The sequence below is a fragment of the Triturus cristatus genome, chromosome 1_2, assembly GCF_964204655.1.
Source record: "Triturus cristatus chromosome 1_2, aTriCri1.1, whole genome shotgun sequence".
Taxonomy (NCBI): Eukaryota; Metazoa; Chordata; class Amphibia; order Caudata; family Salamandridae; genus Triturus; species Triturus cristatus.
In genome coordinates, this window is record NC_140580.1 from 661,842,393 (window position 1) to 661,869,845 (window position 27,453).

At 49.3% G+C, this 27,453-nt stretch overlaps 1 protein-coding gene across 10 annotated transcripts in view; it reads right to left on the minus strand.

Annotated features, from left to right (window-relative positions):
* Nucleotides 1-27,453, minus strand: part of ARHGEF10L (Rho guanine nucleotide exchange factor 10 like) — a 585,939-nt gene that overhangs the window by 233,004 nt on the left and 325,482 nt on the right. For all 10 annotated transcript variants that reach the window (XM_085608202.1, XM_085608218.1, XM_085608210.1 and 7 more), the window contains one exon: nt 3,990-4,098. In XM_085608202.1, the coding sequence (XP_085464328.1) occupies nt 3,990-4,098 (109 nt within the window). The remainder of the gene's footprint in view (nt 1-3,989; nt 4,099-27,453) is intronic.

Sequence of the window (27,453 nt, forward strand, 5' to 3'; positions counted from 1 at the left end):
GACTCTCTCTTAAAGGTCCTGCTACCAAGCCCAGAGTTGCTGGTGTTCACGGCGGAGGCTTCCCCCAGAAAGAAGGGACTTTTGGTGAGCCCGTTTGGAGACCTCGACAGACACAAGATATATACAGTTGAGAGTTAGTTTGTCAGATGGACTTTTTGTCCTGAGGTGACCCACGCAAAATTATTCCATGGGTTGAAACATCGACATTGGTGTGAGGATTGTCCAATATGGAATAATGATCTTTTCTTGAATCTGTATTGGGGATGGAGGGGATAAGTGGGGCTGCGATGAACCAGGTACTATGTTTCACATGTGGTGAACCTAATAGATCACATGCGGTATAATGTGTATTTATATTCCTGATGGCTCACTAGTGTTCTTGTTTCGAGATGTGGATAGAGACAATATGTACTCGTCATGTATACTGCAGGCAAGTCAATGCTCCAGTGGCTTCAGGTAGCCTGCCTGACTATCGCTGAGAAGTGGGAGGCCCCCAGCCACCCTTTCCTTTGGTTTTGATGGTCCAAATTTTTGAATGTTTATGCCCTACACTAGCGCAAGGTGCAGAACAAAGAGAGCAAATTTGATGAACTGTGGAGTCCTTTCAGAACATATGGTAAATGAGCTGTTGCAAAAAGTGTGTACCGTCATCCGACAAGAGTGCTGTCAGTTGCAAATGTTTGAACCACTAACCCTCTGTGATTTAGATATATTTTTGTGTACATCTGAGCACTGACGGTATGATATTGATTGCATATCGATAATGGCCAATGGGTTAGTGTTGTATGCCCCGTAACCAGAGAAAGAATATTTATTACAGTTTTTGCTATAACTGGATCCCCTTAAGAGGCGTGTGATGAGTTGGGGTGCCCTGGTGTGTTCGTGCCTATATTTCTCCAATTTATGGATGATCTTGCAGTCATCAGGGCAGCTACATCAGGAAAGGTTGGAAGTCTTGCTAAAATGCAGGGGAGGGCTCAAAAAGGTGTTGAAAAGTAGTGGGTGCATTAAGAAGCCCATGCCGTACCTGTGCTTTGACGTTGAAGGATGATGATTCGAATAGAAGGAGGGCACCTGAAACTACCTAAAAGTTCCACCAGCAAGCACATAGATGGATTCAAAAACCGTTGCAGCCCCATCCAAGCCTTGATGTTGAAAGCCAGTCTCAAACTGAGCCCAATAAAGGCCAAACTAATTACCGTTATGCAGACCAACGAAGAAATGAATGCCGGCTCTTTGAAATGAAGTTAGGCAGATTCACATTTCTTCTTACATCAAACACCAAATCGCAAAGCTTCATCATGGACATCATCTTCAAGATTCACAATGCAAAAAATAGAGACGGACGTCAGCTATTCCACCAGTACGGAAGCAAACCATGCCGTCCTGGCAACACATTTCAGGCTACTGTTCAAACTCTGGCCCTCTTCCAGACTCTCCACTGGCCACAAGGAAAACCTCCTACCTGCTGATGAATAGTTCATCAACAAATGGAAATGTACAATCAGAACCTTACACCAACAAACATACACTGACCGCCCCCTATGCCAGCAACTTATTTAAGACTAGCTGAATTAAGAGATGCAAAAGAAAAAAATAAACAGAAGACAAGCTTTCTAAAGGAAGTAATGTATTTCCCAGATTGGTGCTTTATGCATGTCAGAACAGAGTCCTTGAGCTCTTCTCCTACCATATACAGGCAACGTACAAGCTCCTCGAGCATTATCATTGAAATTGAAGAGAATTTTGCATCCCAACCAACTTTGTACACTGTCACAAGTCATTCGCTACCCTACAAAAATGTGCAAAGCTCTGGTAATTCCAAGCTAGCCCTGAATTCAAAGTCTCTTCACAAGCATACATTTACAACATATCTCCAAGGCAAAAGAGAGATGTTACCTCACAAGTGGAAGAATACTTGGTTTCATATCCTCAACTATTTCCATCTGGGATTCTGTCTTGGTCATAGACCTTAAACTGTCTATATTAGCATCAAAGAAAGGCATTTTAGCAGCAGGCACCAGAAGACAAACATTGTTCAACCTGTTGTGTACATTGGATGCAATCAACATGGTGGGTTATATTGCCTTTCTGTGTTGTATTGATTAAGCCCAGCAAATGTAAGTGCACCTAGAGTAGATAATTCCTTGTGGGAGGTGTTTCATTATATTAAAAAAAAAAAGAAATGCCACAAAAAGAGAAAAGGATTGAAGAAAATTGCCTTACAGTTTCGGATGCTTACACCCTTGTCTGATTTTCTCTTTACTTCATTCCTACTGCTCCTGTATGGCTCTCGGCCACTTGCATCTCTCTCACATGCATTTTAATTGAATTTTGTCCTGAATCTTTCTTCACTACCTCCACTCCCCACTTTACTTTCCTACTGCTCCTTTCTCACCTATGACTTCTCACAGCTATTATCTTCCCCTGATTCTAGCCACACAAGAATCACCTATTTGTGCATCCATATCCCATTCTGGAACCCATTGCAATATTTTATTTTATTTATTTCTTATAAGTGTTTCCGGTTATTTACATACATACTTTTTTATTTATTTCCCATACTGTGTATGCTATTTAGACACAGTTCTCACTGTTGTTCTTGAGGTCGCCTCACTTTCTATTTTAATGCTGTGTTTATCTTGTAAAGCGCACTAACGACTTTGGGCCATGTTGGCACTACATAAAACAATAACTATAAGAATCAGATCTTTGAAGCATCTCTTGGACTACTGTGGGCCTGATGCTCAGGGCAAATAGATAATTTGCACGAGGTGTAAACTACAACAACTACCTTAAATGTCTCAGTTTCTATTCAATCTGGCACCATCCTTGTGGTTGGTACTACTCTTCCATCTACAGTTTGACACTATTTTTGACATTTTTCTCAGCAGGGTATTAATAATTGCATCCCTTTTTGGGTGTTATTACCAAAATATGCTTTTTTTCTGTTTCTAAAAGAAAGAACTATCTTTTCTATCTAAGAAAGTCTACGTATGAGTACCACTGTTCTTCCGTGACTTGCCTACATTTTATCTTCATGATATTATATATTTGAATGTAATTGTCTGGAGAGTAATAGGTGTATACCTATATTGTGTTCACATATATTGCTTATTTAATTCTGCCTGCTCGTCACTTTATAAGAAAGTTTTTTCCTCGTGTTAAACAGACATCAGAGAGCAATTGTTCCTAATTTGCACCAACCGGACGCACCCTGGTTTTGTAAGAAATCTGGCAGAGTGCCCACTTATTGTTATACTAACCCGACCATTGAATGAGCGTTGACCACCAACCACCCCATGAAATGATTAGAAATATTCCAATACATCAAATGTCTCACAGCTTGCCCGGAACTTGAAATTATCATATTGTAGTTAATAATTGATGCTGAAGAGATGTGGCTCGGGCTTGGGGGGCGTCATCTCCACCTCAATTAGGAGGATGGAGGAGGGAAATGGATATGTTTATGGCGGTGGAAAGGGTTACATATAAAGCGAGAGGATGCCCCCGGAAATTTCGCAGAATATGGGGAAAATGGAGAAGGTACCATGGCCTGGATGGGGGACTGGGATCTGATTGACACGCTGTGGGCCCTATTGGGTACAGCTCTACTCTGTGAGGGTATGTGGCTGGACATGGGACCTAGACCCAGGGGGAGCCTCTGTGGGGGAAAAAGAAGACTGTCAACAGTGTCATTTATGACAGAGCCGGATTTCGATAGGTTGATGGACATGGAGATGTTAAGGTGGGTTGTGGGTGGGGGGAGTGTTTTTTTTTCCGGACGCGTGGATGACTATTTGTGACATGCCAGTTGTTTTTGTATTGGTTAAAAAGGCAAATAAAAATATATTTTTTTTAAAATAATTGATGCTCAATATTCAACTCCTTGCAATTAAAAGAGAATAAACCATGGAGGTTCCCCATGACTCCCACACTTCAGAAAGTTTTGAACTCTACCTGTGATTGAGAAATGGCGGCATGCCTACCTGCGGTCTCTTTACGATGAAGGAAGGGCACCTTGCGCATCATGGCGATCCGGGTCTTCTCCAGGCCGTCCTTGGTGTTGCTCCTTGCTGCTTTCATCAGTTGTGTCATCTGAGTATGGAGAGGGGAGAAGAAAAGATCCCATCACACACCATGAGAAATCTGGCAAAATGGAGGACATCTTGCCCAAAACGAGAAAGACATGCAAAACGTGACACGCTGGCTAGACACGCCACAGCAGAAGTTCCGCCACCATGACCCAACCCTAATGCATGCCCAACTGAGTCAAGGACGCAGAAATTCCAAGAGGACCATCAAGTGCTCAGGACACATCTGGCGCATTATAAAGAAGGGCTAAAAGGGGGCTGAACTACTAAAAGAGGATTTTTTGATTGCCCTCAGCAACTAAGCAAATGTGCGGTGGTTGATTATCAATTTTTTTTGCTATTGTCTATGCAGCTCAAGTAACTTTAAAGTCTGCTCCCCTTAAATTTGTCCGCAACACACAACTGCCCCACTTTGCACAGACTAGCTTTATTTGTAAGACCTACTAAAATAGATAATGTGGCACATAACTCAAAGCTTTAAGTTAAAGTTGAAGAATAGAGCCCACTTGCAGCGTACTTAAAAGGGGATCAAGCAAATGTGTTGAGATGTCATGATTCATTTTCTCTCTAGAATGTATCCAGTCCATATTTTTTTCTTCATTCTTTGGTTGAACCTTCTCTGCTTTGGACTGTTCCTATTTGCAAGATCTTCAAATCAGAGTTTGCTCTGCAATAATAAAACCTTGAATTTTCCAAATATATACTTTGGTCTTAATTACGAGTGGCCAGGAAATTTAAATGGGACTGTTACCGCAGTTACTGGGTTCATCGCGAGTACGCGGCACGTGGAAACACGGCCGATCCATTTTGTTTCTCCAGGGGTGAAAGCAGCTGAGCTATATGGCTGAAATACTGGGAGAAAATGAGAAATTTCCAAATTCCCTTGGAAATTCCTCATTTCTAAGGAGATCCTCCTTGTCCCACTTGCAATTTCCCAGAAATATTTTCCCCTGGAACTACCAGTACCCCGGTTATGAGTAACTCAGGTGAAGTTACCAGGTGGGCTACTGGAGCACTTAAAATAAGGTCACACTTCCCAGTCATTGTGATATCACAGGCCAGCCAACGTTGAACCAGCTGAAAAAAGTCAGCACTCTGCCCATGAAAATCTGTTTTGGGTATTATGGCTCATTTGATAACGTTAATGTTATGTTACATTTCAGATTTGTAAAGCGATTTACGCCGCCATATTGCTCTCTCGAAGTACTGGAGAGAAGATTACCCGAAAAAATGGAAAGGAGGAACCCGTAGATAATAGATCACAACATAGCAGGAATAGCTGCAGTGAGGATGGAACCTTGTGGATGGGGTGTCCTTCCCCGGAAGCCGACAACACAACAAACACATTGAAAGTGAGGTAAGACAAACTCAGAAAAACTGGATTCCAAAAGTATGTTATCTTTTCCAGCCAGACAGCTCCTGGCACACTGTACTCCATGTCTATGTATAAAAGGGTCTGAGGAACCTATAATCAGGGCCGCTAGAATTATGCAATTCTGCAGCTTTTTCCATATAATTATGGCTTTACCGCACTTGCCATATAATCCATAATCTGCTACTTAATGTACAGATTTTAACAACCAAAAATTGTTACTACCTCAAAAGCTACTTAAAACGTGGCAACGCTGCTGCCTCACAGTGGAAGGTCCTTTGCAAAGATTGATTGGTGACATTTCTTTCGCTTATTCCTGTATTTTAGTATCAAATTGGTAATAATGAGGTAAACCCGCTATCCAGATAGTGTTAACATGTATAAAAAATGCCAAAATATAGAGGTTATGCGATCTCGAAATGTGCTGCGTTATGCCGCATAATTTACCTTTTCTTGCTGCTTAATTTAGCTAACCACACCTGTCACATAACATAGTCCTCCCCTACCGCATAACTGCAGTGGCCTTCTTTATAATGAGCTCTCAACAACTGTTTCACTAAAGGACACCTTGACCCCCAGTTCAATTATTATGTTGCCCCTTTTCGGGCCTTAAATCCAAAATTTCTCAATGTTCTGCTATCGAAAGTCTCACTAATTCGTTGACATGTCTCCATTGTAATTTTGACCAACATCTTGCGGAAGCACTCAAATGTTCGTGAAAAAAAAGCAGTTTTTCCTCAGTGGAAGTATAAACTGCACAATGCATTGTGGGAGGTAGGTTTTATGAATATTTGAGAGAAATAACGTTGGCAAATGAAGACCTGCATTCCACTCGGTTGGATGGCGATCTGTAAGCGTGAAGGAAGTTAGACAGTCTTCTTTAACACTGAACAATTAGGGAGCACACTTACTTTGAGGATCTTCTATAGAAGAATATATTTAAAAAATGAAAAATCCGGAGAGAAAAAATACGTAACGGCAAACAGAATGAAACAAAATAGTTGTGAAATGAAGAAAGAGCAAGAGAGAGGAATTCAGATTTTACAACAGCGAAAAGTTGAAGAAGAGCTCGGGTGAAGCTTACATTAAATAAAATATATGAGCAAATGCAAGATTTGGCACAGTGGGGATCATAATGGGGGGTATTTTTTGTAACGATTATAGCCTATTGTTTTTGGGCAGAAGATCTGTATAAAATAGAAACAAAGACATTAAAATCGCACAGGGGAAGACAGTAGGAAAAGCTGAGCTGGAGAAGCACGGGACAAAATCCCTGATGGGACTCTTGAAAATTCCAACATTGGAAATGCTTGCGAGTGCCTGGCTGTAGCCGCAGACAAATCCTCAAATCAGATCACGCAACCACGGATGGGTTGAGCACAACAGCTTCAGAAGTGGTCATGGCATCCTCCACTGCATGGGAAAGCCTCGTGTAAAGACCAAGAAAGCTCAGACCAGAGATCAAGGTATATAAATTCTCAAATACGTAACACGACAGCATAGGAGTGGACATGTTCTGTCCTCGATGAAGCCTGCTCAGCAGCACACATGAAAGCACCAGCCACCCAGTTTGTAGAAATGCTTTACCCGACCAGGCTGCCATCAGCAAACATAATCCCCAGAGGTATAGGAGAAAAGGTTCCACGAGCTTCCACCTTTTCCTTGAGCCGGATCAAACGATTCATGATGAAGCTCTCTATAGAACAAAGCATATAGGATTCCCAATGGGAAACAACATTTCTCTGCCCAAATACAAAATTTCCAACCGCAAACAGAATGTGGGTCACTTTGGGCAAACGTTTACACTCCCGAATGAATGAGCTAAAGCCCGAATACTTGCATGAATCTCGGACAGGTGACCCCCTTAAATCCAACATCATAAAATCTGGTTCAAACCTTCACTGCAAACGTCATCTGCATTTGGAGGCCGGAGTCCAACTAGGTTCTGAATGTGTCCACCTCTAGCACGGAAGCAATGTCTGCAAGTTGGAGCGACAGCAAACATGACTGGCAATAACACACCTCGAACGTAAATCCAAAATAAGACTCATTAGTGAACCAGAAGTTGACCAGTCATGGCTTCTGCCTGCATCCTGCTCCCACGTTCTGCACCTCCACGTTGACTGGATCAGGAGTCAGGCAGTTACCACATCGCCGCCATTGTCTCCAGCAGTTCGAGACCAACACCCAGGATCTGATGCACACAAGATATATATATATATATGTGTGTGGGTGCACCATCAGAATAAGGAACAGAAAGTGAACCCAAGGCTGGGAGAGGGCATTTTAACCACATTTACAGTAAAATACTGCAAAAGGGAAACAAAACCAAAATCTAACAAAGAAGGGAAGAAGCGAGCCGGAAAGGCCGGCTTCAGTTGTTGCAAACTCAGCAGGTTACCAGTTAAGAGTTGTCTGGAGAAAAAAGCAAAATCACAGATTCGGAAATCCCAAGTGATTAAGAGGGCAATGGCCGTACTGGAAGAGGGGCTACTGGGTGAAGAAAGAACTACAAGCATTTCCAGATTGGAAAACAATAAACAATCTGAGTAAGACCAACAAATGTTTTAAGGAGGCTCATGAAGAAAACATATAAAAGTGATATTTGTTTTATTTTTTTAAAGCACTGCTCCCTGTATTTTGTGGGAATTTGTGGCACTATACCCAACAGTTAATGTCAGGTATTGTATTGTATTTGGATCTTGTAGAGCACTTGCGTCCCGTGACAATGCGTTGAAGCGCTAAAGGCAAGTTACAACGCAGTTTGGGGGTAAAAGCCAGTGGTTAATGGTTATTAGTTTTAGTTCTGGGAAAACATTTAATGGATTTACTTCAGTTTCTTTTGTGGTAAACCAAATTAATATGAGTTAAATTATATCATTAGGGGATTTCTGGCATCATCAAATGACTGGTGGGATGAAAGGAGGGCCTGAAGGGATTGGGTATTATTGGGTTTAAGGAAAGGAGAGGCTGTGGCCTATGGAAAGAGTTTGAAGCAGTTCAAAGAGATACATTATAGAAAACAAAGACAAAGGAGCCTGTGGCAGAGTAGAATAAGAACAGGGAGAATAGGGCTTACAAAGGATGGTGGGCACGCGAGGGATCATTCAAGAGTAAGAAAGTAAAGAAAGAGAGGGGACAGTTCATAGTTGTAAATCAATGTCAATTCTCCATGTGGGGTTATAGCAAATAAGGGGAGAATTTTTGTCGAAACTGCACGCCCTGCATTTTTTACCTTGTAACCAATATTCGTACTATGTGATTTTCATAAGCTCTAAACGTGAACTACGGTCTATCTGCCGATAGGTTTGATTTCTTTCTTCCATAAGGAGTTTGTCAAGTTCGATCGAACCTCTGTCAAGCGTACATAACGGCCGGGTTTCCCTTTGTGTAGCACATCTTTATGAAGACGGTGCAGCGGGTTGTCACGGAGTGTGAGGTTGGGAATAACCAGTTAAGCTTTTCAGGAAGGGAGTTCCATAGTCTGGCAGCCTGATGGGAGATTGTGTGCCGTCAACTGATTATTCTAAGGGTGGGATGATTTGTCTAAGAGCTAGCCAGCAATATCAGCTCCTAGGTTGAGAGTATTTGTTGATTTAGGAGTTACTAATACTTACCTTTAGGAGTTACTATTACCCAGCTCATTACTGTAGGAGCTACTGCTGTCCAAATCAGTAGTACTTGATATATTGATCTCGGAAGTATGAAGAGCTAAGTGGCCACACTGGGATCCGAACCTGTAGCTGCAGTTTAAAGAGTTGACTCACTGACCTATCTTACAGGCTATGGATGGCCAATAGCCATAGCCAAATGTAATTGAAACGCGTCATCTAATCTCATAGTTTATCAAAGTTGTCACAATTCACAATAATGACCAGAGACCAGGAAAAGAGCACTCTGGCACCTTGGTGAGATACAGATAGCAAACAGAGAGAGTGTAAAAAACCAAAAGGGATTATTTTGGACATACCGAGACAGATCCACCAGAATGTTGTACATCGATCAGTGCAATATTGCTTCATTTTAAAAAAAGAGATTAGATCATAGGCACTGCCACATAATGACATCAGACCTATGCACACTATCAGATTTATGAGTGTATGAGTGTAAATTATACCATTTCCAATAATACAGAGCAATCATCGTGGGAAATATGAAAAAGACTGCTTTGCGAATGTCAAAAAATGAGGCCAAGTTGTTTAGGGAATGGTGACTCAGTAGATTAATGCATCCACTCCAGGGATGTGTGTTTGACCTCGTGGGCACAAGTTAAAATAGCAGCAGGTCCACTCAGACTTCATCATTCCGAGGTTGATAAAAGATAAATCCCATTGAGTATGGTAGCAGTAAACATATGTAACTCAGAACCAAGATGCCACAAGATTGAACCTGTGCATTATAAATACGTTTCATGTTTTATAAACACCATACCCTTTGTCTCACACACATTATTTGCTAACAGCACTAGGGGGGCGATCCTTGACCCCTCCAGGTAGGTCGCTCCCCCTCTGCGCAGCTCCGCCTGTGTGTCCCCGCCCCAGCTGCCGCTGCCGAAGAATCGTAAGTTGCTCATCTCCCGCCTGTATTGCCTGTATTCTCTCTGTTATATCTGTGACAGCTGTTCTGTTCCCCGCTGCCTGCCGTAGTCCTTGCCGGTTTCTCTCCTTCTGTGCCCCTCGCTACCCTCGTATCTCTGCCCGGTTCCTTCTGTTTCCCTCGATACCCCCGTGCCTCTCTGCCCGCTTTGCCTTCTGTTTCCCAGCTGTCCCATATTCTGTGTCCCTTTTGCCTTCTGTGCCACCCGTTTTATTGATTCTGTGTCCCTTTTGCCTTCTGTGCCACCCGTTTTATTGATTCTGTGTCCCTTTTGCCTTCTGTGCCACTCGTTCCCCGATTTTGCACCCTTTTGCCTTCTGTGCCACCCGTTTAATTGATTCTGTGTCCCTTTTGCCTTCTGTGCCACTCATTTCCCTCCCGGACGCACGCAGCGGGCATGCCGCTGGCAAGCCGAAGGCGCGCCTAATGCAAGCCCGTCTGCGCCCGTCCGCGCCTGGTCCGCGCCCAGCACCAGAACCCCTGGCTCCCGCTCCTGCCACGACGACCGCCACTGCTACGATGCCAGCACACTCCACGCCCTCAACCCCGGACAGACCCTCACCTGCTTCAAGGCCGGCCCGAAACGCACACACGGTCCCTTCACCTGCCGGTACTGCAGCTACACCAGCCTCAGAACCAATGAAACACCCGCCAAGAAAGACCGCACACACCTGCGATACATACTACTGACCACCCGCTCCGCGCGCAAACATGCCGTCGAGCTCTGGGACCTGCTCGACACAACATCCCCGGACATCGCCTTCCTGACAGAGACCTGGCTGAACGACTCCTCCGCACCCGACATCGCCATAGCCATCCCAGACGGCTACAAGATCACCCGCAGAGACTGCACAAACGGAGTCGGAGGAGGAATCGCCATCGTCCACAAGAACACCATCAGGGTCTCGACTAACACCGACGACGTGCTCAGCACCGCCGAACACATGCACTTCCAGATCCACATAGATCCCAACTCCACCCTCAGAGGCACCCTCGTCTACCGACTTCCCTGGACCCTGCCCCCAGTTCAGCAACTTCATCAGCACGCACGCCCTGACCTCCACCGACTACATCCTCCTCGGAGACCTGAACTATCACCTTGAGAACAACAACGACAACAACTCCACAACCCTGATTGATAACCTCGCCAACCTCGGACTAAAGCAACTCGTCACAACGCCCACCCACTCCGCTGGCCACACGCTCGACCCTGTCTTCTCCTCAAGCCCGCACGTCTCCGTCAGCCTCACCACTGAACTCCTCTGGACCGACCACCACTGCATCCACTTCACCTTCCAGAAACGCACCACACACCACCGCACCCAACAGATTCCCTGCCGCTGCTGGAGCAAAATCACCGAAGATCAGCTACATGTGAACCTCGCTCTCAGCCCACCCACCAAACCCTCCAACACCGACGACGCTGCCCACAGCCTCAGACGCTGGATCGAAGACTTTGCCAACACCCTCGCCCCAATGAAGAAACCCCCCCACAGAGACACCAGCAAGAGGGCCAGCTGGTTCACCCAGAACTCCTAGACTCCAAGCAAGCCTGCGGGAAACTAGAGAAGAAATGGCACATTGAACAAACTCCGGACAACCGCGCAGCACACAAGGACGCCATCCGCAAACACCACCACCTCATCAAGGCCGCCAAGAGAACCTCGTTCAAAGTCCGCCTCAACAACAATGCACACAATAGCAGGGAGCTCTTCAACATCGTGAAGGAACTCTCCAACCCCAGCTCCAACACCAACAACATCCCGCCGTCACAAGCCCTGTGCGACTCCCTCGCCACCTTCTTCCACCGCAAGATAGCAGACATGCACGACAGCTTCAACACCCAGACTGACCCGACAGATCCTCCGCATGCCATTGACCACAACCCCCTGCTAGCCTGGGCCAGCGTGAGCGCTGATGACATCGTCAAGACAATGAGCACAATCCACTCCGGCTCTCAATCAGATCCCTTCCCGCACCACGTCTTCAAGAAAGCAAGCCGCTCCATCGCACCCCACCTGTGCAACGTCATCAATCTCTCCCTTGGGACCGCGACCTTCCCAGAGCTGGAAACATGCCGAGATCAACGCCCTACTGAAAAATCCCGAGGCTGACCCAAGAGACCTCAAGAACTTCCGGTCCATCTCTCTGCTTCCCTTCCCGGCCAAGGTCATCGAGAAAATCATCAACAGACAGCTAACCCGATACCTCGAAGAAAACAGAATCCTGGACCCTTCCCAGTCAGGATTCTGCAGCAACCACAGCACGAGACCGCCCTCATCACCGCCACCAATGACATCAGGACCCTGCTGGACAACGGCGAGACCGCAGCACTCATCCTCCTAGACCTCTCCACCGCCTTCAACACCGTCTGCCACCGCACACTATGCGCACGCCTCCACGCCGCAGGGATCCGAGACAAGGCTCTGGAATGGACCACCTCCTTCCTCTCCGGCAGAACCCAGAGCGTCCGCCTCCCCCCATTCCGGTCCGAAGCCTCCGAGATCATCTGCGGCGTACCCTAGGGATCCTCCCTCGGCCCGACACTGTTCAACATTTACATGGCACCGCTCGCACACGTCGCCCAACAGCACAACCTCAACATAATCTCCTACGCCGACGACACTCAACTGATCCTATCCCTCACCAAGGACCCCATAACCGCCAAAGCCAACCTCCACGAAGGAATGAAGGCCGTCGCTGACTGGATGAAGACCAGCCGTCTGAAGCTGAACTCGGACAAGACGGAGGTCCTCATCCTCAGCTCCAACCCTTCAGCCTGGGACGACTCCTGGTGGCCGACGGCACTGGGAGCAGCCCCGACCACGCACGCAACCTGGGAATCATCCTCGACTCAACGCTCTCAATGACAAGCAGGTCAACGCCATCTCCTCCTCCTGCTTCTACACCCTCCGCATTCTCCGCAAGATCTACAGATGGATCCCTACAGATACAAGAAAGACAGTCACCCAGACCCTCGTCAGCAACAGACTCGACTACGGAAACACCCTCTACGAGGGAGCCCCGACCAAGCTCATCAAATGACTACAACGCATCCAAAACGCCTCGGCATGACTAATCCTCGACGTACCACACCACGGCCCTATCACCCCCCACCTGAGGGACCTGCAATGGCTCCCCGTCAGCAAGAGAATATCCTTCAAGCTCCTCATCCACGCACACAAGGCACTCCACAAGACCGGCCCAGCCTACCTCAACAGACGGCTCTCCTTCTACATCCCCAACCGCCAGCTCCGCTCCGCCGATCTCTCACTTGCCACCGTCCCGCGCATCCGAAGACCAAACACCGGTGGGAGATCCTTCTCCCACCTCGCCGCCAAGACATGGAACACCCTCCCACTGAGCCTACGACAGAACCAAGACCTGCTGACCTTCAGAAGGATGCTCAAGACCTGGCTGTTCGATCGGTAGCGGCCCTCCCCCCCCCCCCAGCGCCTTGAGACCCTCGCGGGTATGTAGTGCACTTTACAAATGATTGATTGATTGATTGATTGAGGGGAGTAAGATATCTGAAATATCAGTCGATATATTAGGTGTTATACAGCATATGTAGTGAACATGCTCAGATCTCTATGAAAGTTGTCACACATTGACAAAACCGGCTAAAAACGTGTATCGTTGAACATAGATGCATTTTTTTTTTAACGTGTGCCACCAGAACATAAGTGAAACATTTCACCGACTATGGACTCTAAAGACTGATTCACAAGAAGCTGGAGTATATTTGGAAGTGCAGAAAAAGTGTAACCTCCTCCTAGAAATAGGATTTTCCAAAAAACAAGGATTCATTTTATGATGTGTAGGCTTATTCCTTCAAGTCTGCTAAAGTAAGTACTTTTAGTGAATCACAAAAAAACGAATCTACTCACAGAAAGACACCAAAGTTATAGATATTCAAGCATACTCCTAAAACGATACAGGCAGAATTTCTGTGAGTAGAAAATCCACCAGTTTACTGTGATTTTTAAATCTGCAAATGGACAGGTTTTTTTGTCTTTACTCCATGTTCAAATAATCTTCCCTGTGTAGAAACCCCACCCCATACACCCATATCAAATATGTGGGCATTTCAGCGTTTTTCACACATTTCTCACACTCACCCAACACTTTTCTGACACATACAAAATGGGTGTGAACGACCATTGGGAAGTTTTAGAAATACCCCCAAAGTTAAGGTCTTTGGGCATCTGCCGTCTTCCTAAATGCCACTGGCCAGATCCTCTTCCGGAAACACCCTATTTCCCACACTAATCCTAAACCTGCTCTATTGTGCCCACCCAGATTCACACCCAACGGCCCGCTCCCAAGAGTACACTATGTTTTTGTTGAAAATAACAGGCCACTGTTTGTTATCCTAGGCTCCATAATTCACTGCCACCACTCGCAGACGGAAGAGGCCCAATGGCACATTGACAGAATGATGCTGTGCACTGAATATGATCATTTCCGGGGTTGAGCACTGCAGGTTCTAGGCTTCCCTTGCAACCAATTTTCAATGGTGGCTCCTCCGCTAAGGCGGAGCAGAGTCGTCCCACTGCATTGCAGCAGTGAAGTAAAGGAAAAATAAAATGATAATAACGTGATGTTATTATCATTGTATTTGTTTCGGCTGCTGCAGCATATGGGGGCGGGGCTGCTTTGGTCACAGAGCAGGGCAGGGAAGGAGTGGTGAGCACACTGAAGTGCGCATGCTTTGGCCAGCCGTCTCGGGCTGGCCAAACATTCATGCGCACTTAGCATGTTCTCCAGCCAGGCTACAGCATTACAGCCTGGGTGGAGAACATGCCCAGGCCCTCAGTCCCCGTCTGAGCCCCAAATTACAGCGCTCAGACCAATCACAACGCTGCATTGCAGCATTGTGAATGGCTGAGGGGAACCATTCACAACGCTGCACTGCAGCATTGTTATTGGGTCAGGGGAGCCTGGCTGCTTCCTGTTCGGCCTTCAGAAGAGAAACAACGTGTGACAGTGCACCGAGGATGTAAGTGTATTTTTCTTTTTTTACACTCCCTTACCCCCTTGCCCCCGGACCCGCCACCCCAGATCCTTGCCAGCTGCCACTGCCCTTTTTTCTGTCCACTTATTGCCATCTAGGCTTAATCCAGGCTGTGAGTGCCTGCTTTGCAGCTACCGCTATATCTTTTCTTATCCACAGTGGCTATGCTATTAGGCATAACAAGACCCACTGGGTACAGCAACCATCACCTTTCCCTAGGTCTTCAAGCCGACCTGTAGCTGATGTCTTGTTACCAATTATTGCTTCTAGTTCTTCCTCAAACCCTTTCGTAGCCGCTCCTTCTCTTGCAGCCCAGGGACTGAGTTGGGAGAGGGGGGGTGGGGAGAGCTTTTTCCTTCTGTATTGCCTTGGGACTCCTTAACTCAATTCAGAAGTTGCTGTCCAATACTGCAAGTGCAATTACGCTTCCTTTTGCTCAACTGTACCAAAGTCAAGCACTGATGGGACCGAAGTACCCCCTCCCTCTTTTTGTAATTTTTTTTTTTAATGTAGATTTATATAGCGTGAACTCAACCCGAAGGTATTGGAGTGCTTTACATGAGCACCAGTTATGTTACACAAGGACACATTCAGGCACGGGGAAATTAATTGATTTGCCCAGAATCACAGGATGTGGACGCAACCCCGAGGCTCGAACCTTGGTTTCCAGCACCAAAGTCGGCCGTTTAAGCCGACGGACCACATCCTCTCCCCATCCTCTTGCAGGCCTCCTAAGGGCAGCCAGTCAGGGTGGCCTGGCAAGGCCTGCTCCACAGTGACTGCAGAAAGTCTGCCATATTATGCGGCTGCCTTGGCGCCCGCAGGGTGCCCTAGAAGGGCGGGCCTCTAGTGCCAGCTAGGCATCAGCCCACCCCCCTTCTGCTAGGGGACCCCTCGGGGAGGAGTCCCCCCACTCTTAGCAGCCAGTGGCGGCGGCGTGCAGGGCGCTTCACTTCCGGGGCGCGAGGAACGAGGGGGGTATATAGGCCTCCCCACCCTCTGACCTTCCTCTTTTCACGCCCTGGACACGCCGTCTCTGTCGCGTCGGACTCGCGTCGTCTGGTTATCGTTGGGTCGCGTCGTGTTTCTGGCCCGGAGCTGCGGGAGTTGGTGGTGAGTCAGCCTGTGTCCCATGGCCCCCGCCCCCACCTTTGTTTCCCACTGTTCCAGTGCAGACTATCCCAGCCACAAGTGCAGCGGCAGAGCAGGGCTGCGAGTGAGCTGCACTGTGTCTCGGGGTAGGGTGGGACGACGGGGCAGGGGCGGCACCTTGTCCGGGCTCCTGAGTGTTTCAAGCGCACGAAGTGTGTTGGTGCCCTGGGCACACAGGAGGGGGTAGCGGTTTCTGAGCTTTCCTGCGGGTAGGTGCACTACTCATCAAAGGGGCCTTTGGCATTTCGTGTCTCTGTCCGGGGGGCATCCCCGGCCACAGTTGCACTGAGTCCCAGTGGGATCACGCGAGTGTGGCTCCGGGAGGGGCGGTGCTTCAGAGCACTCGTTCTCCGCTCTGGTCTTGGGTAGGGGGGGAGGTCGGCGAGAGTATTGGCGGTGAGTCAGCCCTGTGCACAACTATGCAGGCGGGATCGGGTGTAACGGGGGTGGCCATAATGTGGGATGTTCACTGCAGCCTAGTGATTATTTGGCTACTGAGCAAGTGAGCGGCAGCTGGATGGTACCGCTTGAAGTACCAGGCAAAAAAAAAACCTCACTATTTCAATACTGCTGTGGAGTTGATATATTAATTTTATATTGGAGATACTGAAAGCATGAAATGGGGGGGCGTGTTTCCGTGTGGTGACCTACGCCTCGTCAGCGTATTAAGTAAGCACTATATAAAGGGATTTGGAAGCGAGGCACACTGCCTCCAACAGACCGTGCTTGCAATGGCAGCCTTTGCTTGTAGTCTCTGAGTGCTAATGAGGATGTTGGGCCACAGTTGTGCGAAACACTGCCCGTGGTGCATTGACTCCCAGACTTGCCCAGTGATGATTATTAAATAATATGTTGTGGGGTGCCACACGTTTTGGCAGCGCATTGGTCTCTGGCCCGTGACTGCGGGTGGAGGCAGGGTGGCCTCCTCTGTGGTTGCTCGTGCCTCGAGAGGGTTGGTGTGACACCCCGGGCGATCAAGGTGGAGACGGGGGGGGGCGGAGTGTTGTGGCCAGCGCTGCCGCCTCTGTGCTGCGGGGGTGGTCCAGGCTCCTGCAGGTTGCGCTGTTGTGTCCCTGGTCGGTTGTGTTTCTGGGTCAGGGGCAGTATCTGCCCACAACTAATCACCCTACCCTCCCCCCTGAGCACAGCAGCTTTTTCCTCCTGGTGGGGATGCGGGTGGTCGTCCAGGCCCGATGGTGTGTGTGTGCGGGCTAGAGCGCCAGGGGTTTAGGAACGCAGGGCACGCCCTTTGTGTGCTTTGGCCCAGACTAGGAGGCGCCGGGGGTATGTTTTCAGGTTGGGCTCCCTGGAGCACTGCCATATGGTACTTGGAGGGAATTGTTGGCGCTTTAGCAACAGGGGCCTCGGTATTCGCTTACTTGCAGTCGGCGAGGGCCGGTGTTCCGGTGCTTTCCACCCCCGTCTGTGGGTGCTGCACCCCTCGGGACGGCTCTGTATTCAGCATGCTTTGAGCAGTGGTGAGGTCTGCGTGCAATGAATGAGTGTTTCCAGGAGCAGCGAATGAGATCCCTTGCAGTGATTGCGGAATGTGGTTGCTCTTTGTGGTACATCGGGCTTTGAAGACCCGGTGCAAGGTTTTAAATGTGGTGCGTGGTTGTTTATATTTACGGCTGAAACTCCAGGTGGGAGCTTGCTCAGCTGGCAGAGGACCGACCCGCACGTCGCCTTACCGCTAACACTGTGTGACCCGCACAGTGGGCAGATTGTGATGTTTTATTCGTTAAACAGAAACTGAGAGCATTGACGCACCGCACCTTCCCACTTTAAACAGTGGCTTTTGGGCTTTGGAACAAGGGAGTCACATGGGCGTTACACATATATTATATATAACTATGTGGCCCAACATTGAATAATCGGTATTTGAGACGAACATAAGAAATTGTAGTTTTGTGAAAAATTCGTATTTTGCATATGATGGCCACGAATGTAATCTTGGTGGCCTGGGATATACTTTCGTACATGGTTGTGGCCGGGGATACACTTTGCGGGTTTCTGGTGCACGGACACGGTATGCAACCGGTTGACGGATCAGGCATGGGGCGGCGCGGGGGGGCGTAGTGTCCCACTAAAATATTGAAAGCATGAGTGGCCAACAACGACGCCCGGGGCCAACATACTGATCAATGAGTATAGCAATTTTCAGGTTATATGCTCGTTTCACATGCAGCCACATGGCAGGCTCTGTATTGCAGACCTTCCCGCCTAGCCACGTTATATTGCAAAAATCACTGTTGTCTTTTATTTTGGAGGCACCACAGACCCAACTTCTTAAAGCCACTCATTTTACTCTTTCAATTATAGTGTGCATATATGTTTCAGTTCATAACTCCGAGATAAGCGCCTGCTAGCTGGGAATCAAGGGCTCTTGAGGTATGTGCGCTAAGTGGAGAGCTCATTGCAGATACAATGGTCGCTAGCAGGAGCACCTGTGTATAGGTGTCACTGAGCTTGCTGCGGTCGGCAGAAGCAAGGGTCGCAGCCTCTCTCGGTTGCAAAGTGTGGAGGCTTGCTGCGGTGTCCCTGCACGCGTTTTAAATGTTTTGCGATTTTATATAGGCGCAGGATGGTTCTGATTGTGGTACAGTCAGCGTTGGCAGCGTTTCCTGAGGTTGTCCGCAGCTTCGGGTCTGCTGGATACTCATTGGCGGCTGCCCCTCGCAGGAGGTCTATCTGCTGGTGGCTGTTGACAGCGCTGAGTGTGAATGGCTGATGCATCGATGATCGCAAGCACTTTTAGTCTGCGGTCAGCCTTTGGTGTAATCGCTGCGGGTGTTTGTTATACACAGTCCTGGTTAACCTGCTACTAGTTAAGCTAGGATAGTTAAGCCTTACCACCCTGAAGGCGTCCGACCTCGGAAGCTAGGCAGGGTCAGGCCTGGTTTGTACTTGGATGGTGATTGTCTGGGAATACCAGGTGCAGCAATTTGGTAGTACAGTGGCAGTTCACAGGGACAACGAGTACTTTTTAAAGAGTCATCCTGGTCTAATGGTTAAGGTCTTAGACTCTTAATCTGAAGGTTAGGCGTTCAATCCCTGGTCTTGCAATGTCACTGTTTGCTCAGTCTAAAGTGTAGGCAATGGTATTTCCTTCAGTAAGGTCGGGAAATATTTTGGCGTCGGCGGCATTAAGTGAAAGCTCTTCAATATCAGACACATGCCCAGTGCTGCATATTTTCCCCAGGCGACCAACAACCTGTGACAAAGCCATGAAGCCTGACAGGTGCAGGTTGCTGCTCTGGCTTTATCAATATAACTGGAATGCAAGGGCGGAAACAGCATCACTTGGCGTGTGACACCACTGCCATGCAAAGAGTTTTGCTTGCACAGGTTAGCCATACCCTTTACCCTCGTTAAGGAGGAGAGAAAGTTGCGGTAACTGCTTCCGAGGGGCTTTTGATGTTAGTTATCGTATCACAGCAGATGTTATGGGCGGCTGGGGAAACAGACGTGCCTGAGGTTGCCAGGGGGCAAATTGGTTGATTAACACCTCCTCCCTGTGGGCATTGCACCGCCTTCTTCAGGATGCGTGGGGGCCTATGGCGCGCTAAAACGGCTCATGCACAACAGCACATGCGGTAGTAGTAGCAGCTGCCCTTGGTAGAAACTTATCTGGGGGCCCCTGTTTGGAACAGCGTTGTATTTGATACAGTCCAGCTTTTTATGACCACACAGTGACTTGTGTTCAACACGGTACCACAGCAGCAACTCACTATTATTACCGTAATAGTAGGCCATTCCACCTCTTAGCAGATGGGAGGTTCGGCTCTGATCACTAGAACCCCCTTTTAGTGACTTGGTAAGTGGGGAACACATGGCCCAGGCAGCGCATGATGAGGCTGTGCAGGTAGGCATACCGGGGTCGGTTATTGGGGCGCTGTGGGTCGGTAGTGCGACCATTGCAGTTAGTTCTGTGCCCACAGGTTGAGAGGATCAAAAAGGAACTAGTTCTTGGTTGGCACCAACTTGATAGGGACTGTGTTCTTTGCAAACACATGGAGTTGGCTAACCGGTGGGTGGCTAACATACAAGCTAGGGACCATTCCCAAGGTGGGCAATTGCAAAGGTGGTCTAAGCAGCCTTATGCAGCATATGTTTAAGCATTCATGAAGGATATTAAGGGATCATTTGGACAGGCTCTGGTATCCAGACGTGTCGTGTCCCATGACTCCAGCTTGCGAGTATAAACTCCTGAGGTGTTACCTCGGTCACTGGCTTCAGTTAATTAGCTTTCATGGCTGCAGTTCCAGAGTTTTCATTTCCTGTTAGGTTCAGGGATAGCTCTTCACCAGCCAAGGTCACATGAACGCAGATTATGCGTAGGCAGGTAAATAAAGCACCTTACTTGTGGTTTCCTTGTATAGCAAGAGCCTTTGCAGCGCAGGGAGCTGTTACAGTGTTATGCCTTCTTTAAGTCACCTGGCATTCGGTTAACGGTATCGAGCTTCAGATGGAAGGGACAGGTTGTCTAGTATCAGCTGCGTCCCCAATGCCCCAGGTAAACTGCTGCCTTGGTTTCGTCTGGTGGCTGGGTCCACACACACCACCGGTTTTGCAGTAGAGTATGGTTGATTTCCGTTGATAGGTGGTGTTGCTTAGTGTAATGGTCCCACTTGCGCTTGAGCTTGCTATTCGATGAAGGCGCTGCTCAGGGGTGGATCCTTCAGCGGTGCCTTGGTGAGTGACTTGCGCAGGGGGTTGGGGGCCTTTCCTTTGGAATCGGGTTGTTCGGTGTAAACCTCGGTGTCCTGCCGGCACCTGGGTGGCGAGCGCCGTGAGAAGACTTTTTCGTATTATTGCATTTAGTGATGATTTCACTGCTTGGCCAACAAGGCCCTTTGGCCACCAGGAGTTATGCATGTGGCCCTTAGCAATGTCTTATTGAGTTATGTGCTACCGTTGACTAAGGGTAAAAGGGTTGTTGGTTTTGGCCGGGGATCGGCAATCATGGTTTCTTCTTTCTCTCTGAACGTCCGGTGCATTATCGGCCTAGAACCCAACTACACTTCCCGGGGCTCTGGCCACACCAAGGTGGGCCAATATCACACAAAGCACAGCGGGAGAGTGCTTTATGACATAACAGACTTGATCAGTGATATTATCTTGGTTCTTCCTTTGCCCATTATAGACCAAAGTTACAGACTTGCTCTGTGTTGGCCAAGGATAGTTATGTTGTCTCCGCATGCACGTCTCTCGCATGTACAATGAGGGCAATTTTGTCTCCAAAGCGGGGATTATGCGCCACTATTCTGTTTCCAAAGGGCTCCCGCTTTCCGCTCCTGGACCATGGGCAGGTGACCTGCCTGGCTGTTGCGGAAGCTGATTAGTGGGTTGGTCCCATTTGCGGCTGAGCTCGCTATTCATAGAAGCGAGACATTTGAGGAATGTTCAACACGTTAGGTGACAGTCCCACCTAATCAGAAGGGAAGCATCCTCAATATGCTAAGCAGGAAAGCCAGAATTTTGGCTTCAGCTATTTTATACAACCAACAAGCATTGTTTAAGCCAAGGGTACTGGCATGTAGTGAGGTACGGTGGGTGGTATATACCCGGAGGCAATGTCAGGAGCTGCAAAATAACAGCCTGCCCTGCCACCGGTTAGCAGCCCTTTGAGGGGAAAGTATAATTTTACACTTACTCAACCAATTTCAGCGCAAAGTGAGGCATTGCAAAATACTGGGACTGCATTGCGCAATTGGCTACGAGGGCCTTCTTGGGGAACACCTGCAAGTACCATACAGAATCAGGTACCATGTACACTTGGTGGGCAGTCCCCTGCCTAGGGCTGGTATCTGGTAGCTCCAGTAAGACATATTCACCCGCGCGTCAACCAGGGCAGCAAGCGGGTGGTGGTAGTTGTCAGCTAATAAGGTGCTGTGGCGCGGAAAGGTTTGGCAAACTCTGCGTTAGTGCCAAGCGGCGAAAGGGTATTTCCGACCTTTTGGCGTCCCTAAATTCAGGAAAGGGCAGGTATTTGCACTCACCTTTCCCCCCTGGTTCCACAGACTTGTCTGCCCCCCCGGGTTTCCTTCTGCAGGCTAGTACCAGATGACAGAAGGGGCATCTCTTGGGATTGGGGTCCCTATCACATTGATAGTCGAGTGCTGGGGTAGATGCACCATGTAGGGTAGGGTCACCACTGGGGTTGTCCCCAGGTTCTGGGGTCAAAGTGGGTTGGAGCATTAAGTCTTCTGTCCTGGGGCAGCATCCAGCATCTCTTCAATCCAAGTAAGGGCAGTTAGGATAGATAAGGATCAGCGAGTGGGTACATACACTGGCTGGCAGCGTCAGTGTGCCCCGGGGGCATGCGCACTTTACTAATACACAAGCTGAAACCAGAAGGGGCCAAGTGCATAACGAGTAAAGATGTTTAAGAGGTGTGTCTCTGGCGTTGAAGCTGGGTGGAGCCAGTTCCACTTCGAGGTACACCCGGGGGGATTATGGTGTGCTCCTTTAGATCCCCTTGACCTAGGCGGGGGGTGGCATCTACCTCATCTAGGTTAGGCACCAGATTACAGACAGTGCGCCCTGTATCGAGGCAGCAGAGTCTCTAAGCGGGTATGCCTAGGGGACTTCCCAGAGAGAGCTGAGCGGTCAAAATGCCTATAAAGAATAGGGGATCAGGGCTGCGCTAGGGTGCAGCCATGCACAATGTTCATACGCCGTTATGAACATTCATGTGTGCATTGATTTAGCAACTAAAGGGACGGTGCCTAGGTCAAGTATAACCGTTTCCGCCCTAATAGCCTAGTTGGCTAGCAGGAGTAGGAACGGTCTCCTAACGAGGGAGTGCTGTCCCAGAGATCAGAGACACATGTGTCCAGTCACACACGGTGCCAGAAGGGTGGCGTCCAGTGTGATCAGCAGATAGGTGGGGCATCGTGAGTCAAGGTGTCTGAAACTGTCCCGCCCTGTGTGGGACTCGGCTGAGTCATTTGACGCAGTGGAACTTTGCGGCGTGAGGTGATTAGTTCCTGGCACAACTTCACAGGCATAGGGCGTTTGTTTCATCAGACGCTAGCTGACCCAAGCCAATGGCTAGGGCTATTGGGAGATCGATGGGGCATCGATATCCTTTAGGGATGTCCTTTCATCTAGATTTGCAGGAGGCCCTAGACAGACGATCTAGCGGGCAAGACTATAGCTATTTTGGTGGGGGGCCCTGGCGGTGACGGTGGCCGCCTCCAGAGCTGTGGCGGAGTTGCAGGGCGATCTGTAAGCAAATGGGTACCGAAGGGTACGTCTGCGCGGCACCATAGGGGGTGCCAGAGCCCAGGAGCCTCATGGGAGGTTCCCGGAAAACCGTGTCGGTGCCCCGTCAGTCCTTTGGGCAGTTGTGGGCCTGAACAACCGGGGGCTTGCCTTGCTACGCTCCGCCCTGAAAGGGGCGTGAGTAACAAGGGACCGTGATCCTGGAAGAGGATCACCGAAGGGGCAGCACAGACGGGGTTCGCCCCAGTGCTGCTTGGCTCATCAGGTGGGCAGGCGGCCCAGTTGGTTGCCTGCCCTTGGATCGCCCGTAAGATAACCCACCATATTACATAACGGTGTATGTAATAAACCTGCAGCAGTTTCTTACCCAAACAAAATTTGTGTGGTGTGTTTATTTATGTGTAAAAACATGCATGCTATTGTGGGGGGTGGGGACTGTTGCCTCCTGCTGGTGCTATGCGGCTGCCCTGGTGCCCGCAGGGCGCCCTAGAAGGGCAGGCCTCTAGTGCCAGCTAGGCACCTGCTCACCCCCCTTCTGCTAGGGGACCCCTCGGGGAGGAGTCATCCCACTCTTAGCAGCCAGTAGCAGCGGCGTGCAGGGCGCGTCACTTCCGGGGCGCGAGGAATGAGGGGCGGGGTATATAGGCCTCCCCCACCCTCTGACCTTCCTCTTTTCGCGCCCTGGACACGCCATCTCCCACCCTACCGCTTACCCAGCGTGGAAGCAGCGGGGGAGGCATAGAATGTTGTAATATTGTTCTTTTTTTGTTGCAGGCGGAGTTACAGGGCGATCTGGAAGCAAATGGGTACCGAAGGGTACCTCTGCGCGGCACCATAGGGGGTGCCAGAGCCCAGGAGCCTCATGGGAGGTTCCTGGAAAACCGTGTCGGCGCCCCGTCAGTCCTTCGGGCGGTTGTGGGCCTGAACAACCGGGGGCTTGCCTTGCTACACTCCGCCCTGAAAGGGGCGTGAGTAATAAGGGACCCTGATCCGGGAAGAGGATCACCGAAGGGGCAGCACAGACGAGGTTCGCCCCAGTGCTGCTTGGCTCATCAGGCGGGCAGGCTGCCCAGTTGGTTGCCTGCGCTTGGATCGCCCGTAAGATAACCAACCATATTACATAACGGTGTATGTAATAAACCTGCAGCAGTTTCTTACCCAAACAAAATTTGTGTGGTGTGTTTATTTATGTGTAAGAACATGCATGCTATTGTGGGGGGTGGGGACTGTTGCCTCCTGCTGGTGCTATGCGGCTGCCCTGGTGCCCGCAGGGCGCCCTAGAAGGGCGGGCCTCTAGTTCCAGCTAGGCACCTGCTCACCCCCCTTCTGCTAGGGGACCCCTCGGGGAGGAGTCACCCCACTCTTAGCAGCCAGTGACAGCGGTGTGCAGGGCGCGTCACTTCCGGGGCGCTAGGAACGAGGGGGGGTATATAGGCCTCCCCCACCCTCTGACCTTCCTCTTTTCGCGCCCTGGACATGCCGTCTCCCACCCTACCGCTTACCCAGCGTGGAAGCAGCGGGGGAGGCATAGAATGTTGTAATATTGTTCTTTTTTTGTTGCAGGCGGAGTTACAGGGCGATCTGGAAGCAAATGGGTACCGAAGGGTACCTCTGCGCGGCACCATAGGGGGTGCCAGAGCCCAGGAGCCTCATGGGAGGTTCCTGGAAAACCGTGTCGGCGCCCCGTCAGTCATTCGGGCGGTTGTGGGCCTGACAACCGGGGGCTTGCCTTGCTACACTCCGCCCTGAAAGGGGCGTGAGTAATAAGGGGCCCTGATCCGGGAAGAGGATCACCGAAGGGGCAGCACAGATGGGGTTCGCCCCAGTGCTGCTTGGCTCATCAGGTGGGCAGGCGCCCAGTTGGTTGCCTGCGCTTGGATCGCCCGTAAGATAACCAACCATATTACATAACGGTGTGTGTAACAAAGCTGCAGCAGTTTCTTACCCAAACAAAATTTGTGTGGTGTGTTTATTTATGTGTAAGAACATGCATGCGATTGTGGGGGGTGGGGACTGTTGCCTCCTGCTGGTGCTATGCGGCTGCCCTGGTGCCCGCAGGGCGCCCTAGAAGGGCGGGCCTCTAGTGCCAGCTAGGCACCTGCTCACCCCCTTCTGCTAGGGGACCCCTCGGGGAGGAGTCACCCCACTCTTAGCAGCCAGTGGCAGCCGCGTGCAGGGCGCGTCACTTCCGGGGCACGAGGAACGAGGGGGGGTATATAGGCCTCCCCCATCCTCTGACCTTCCTCTTTTCGCGCCCTGGACACGCCGTCTCCCACCCTACCGCTTACCCAGCGTGGAAGCAGCGGGGGAGGCATAGAATGTTGTAATATTGTTCTTTTTTTGTTGCAGGCGGAGTTACAGGGCGATCTGGAAGCAAATGGGTACCGAAGGGTACCTCTGCGCGGCACCATAGGGGGTGCCAGAGCCAGAGCCCAGGAGTCTCATGGGAGGTTCCTGGAAAACCGTGTCGGCGCCCCGTCAGTCCTTCGGGCGGTTGTGGGCCTGACAACCGGGGGCTTGCCTTGCTACACTCCGCCCTGAAAGGGGCGTGAGTAATAAGGGACCCTGATCCGGGAAGAGGATCACCGAAGGGGCAGCACAGACGGGGTTCGCCCCAGTGCTGCTTGGCTCATCAGGCGGGCAGGCGGCCCAGTTGGTTGCCTGCGCTTGGATCGCCCGTAAGATAACCAACCATATTACATAACGGTGTATGTAACAAACCTGCAGCAGTTTCTTACCCAAACAAAATTTGTGTGGTGTGTTTATTTATGTGTAAGATCATGCATGCGATTGTGGGGGTGGGGACTGTTGCCTCCTGCTGGTGCTATGGCCGGTTACAGACTGCAATTGAGCTTCCCAGTGACGACCAGACACGAGCTGCAGTCTCCTCGACACAATGGGTGAGGAGTCGAACGAGAGATTTCCACTGCAGGGAGTACGAAAAATAAATCACTGCAGCACCTTAGAAGGATGGAAGATGCGTTGCTTATGACAGCACTGGAGAGGCCAAACAAAAAGGCAAATTAAATAGCAAGAGAGGAACCAGTCAATTGCATTTCAAGGCAAACTGTCGTGCATTTCGGTTTAACCGCAGGGCATCGGTTGTTAAAATGAACGTCCACATGTAGGGATGCATTTAACATTATTTTGCAGGCCTGATTATACACAGTTTGGATAAGACAGAAATATTTTCTTTGTGAAACGAGTGAAATTACTTTTCGTACAAGCCATTATTCAAAACAGTGTGCTACTGTTACCATGCAAGAAATAGCGGCTCATTTTAACAGCTTAACAACAAACAATCTAAAACTGTAGCAAGGTCTAGTCACACTACCGGGAGCGCTGGCACGTTGTAAAATATTCAACTGATCAATTCGAAGTGCGGATTTTTAACAAGCTAAAAACACAAGTGTGGTTTCACTGAGAGTCTCACAACCTTCACGGTAATGTGTGGCTGTTGTTTGTTTCCAGCCTTCCGGGTGCCAGTGGTCACAAGTGACGAGTGCTACTTCCGGGTGCCAGTGGTCACAGGTGACGAATGCCACTTCCGGGTGCCAGTGGTCACAGGTGACGACACCGGCACTCGTTCTGAATGACATTGACTTCTGTTTCATCACCAGACTGTGACCCAGAGCAAGAGAAAAGGAGCAAGAAAGTAGTAAGGGGAAATAAGAAAACAATGTCAAAGAGATAAAGTAAGGACAAAAACCTTGCCCGGGTGAGATAAAGAAACAGGAAGTGTCTGGAGGTAGAAGGAAGTGGCATGAAGAGGGGACCATGACTAAGCAGACTTTGTAGCTGGCTCACAGAAATAAATCCGTGGGCCCCTGCACAAGAATGTGTAGCAGAAATCATGTAAGGCATGCTATATGTATGTTCACTATAAAAGCATATATTATACTGTTTGCAGTATGCTTTATCTTGTTTTGGCCCACTCCGATCAAGCTTCCAGATTTTTGGATGTTAACCCTTTCAAGGTGTTGAGACAAATA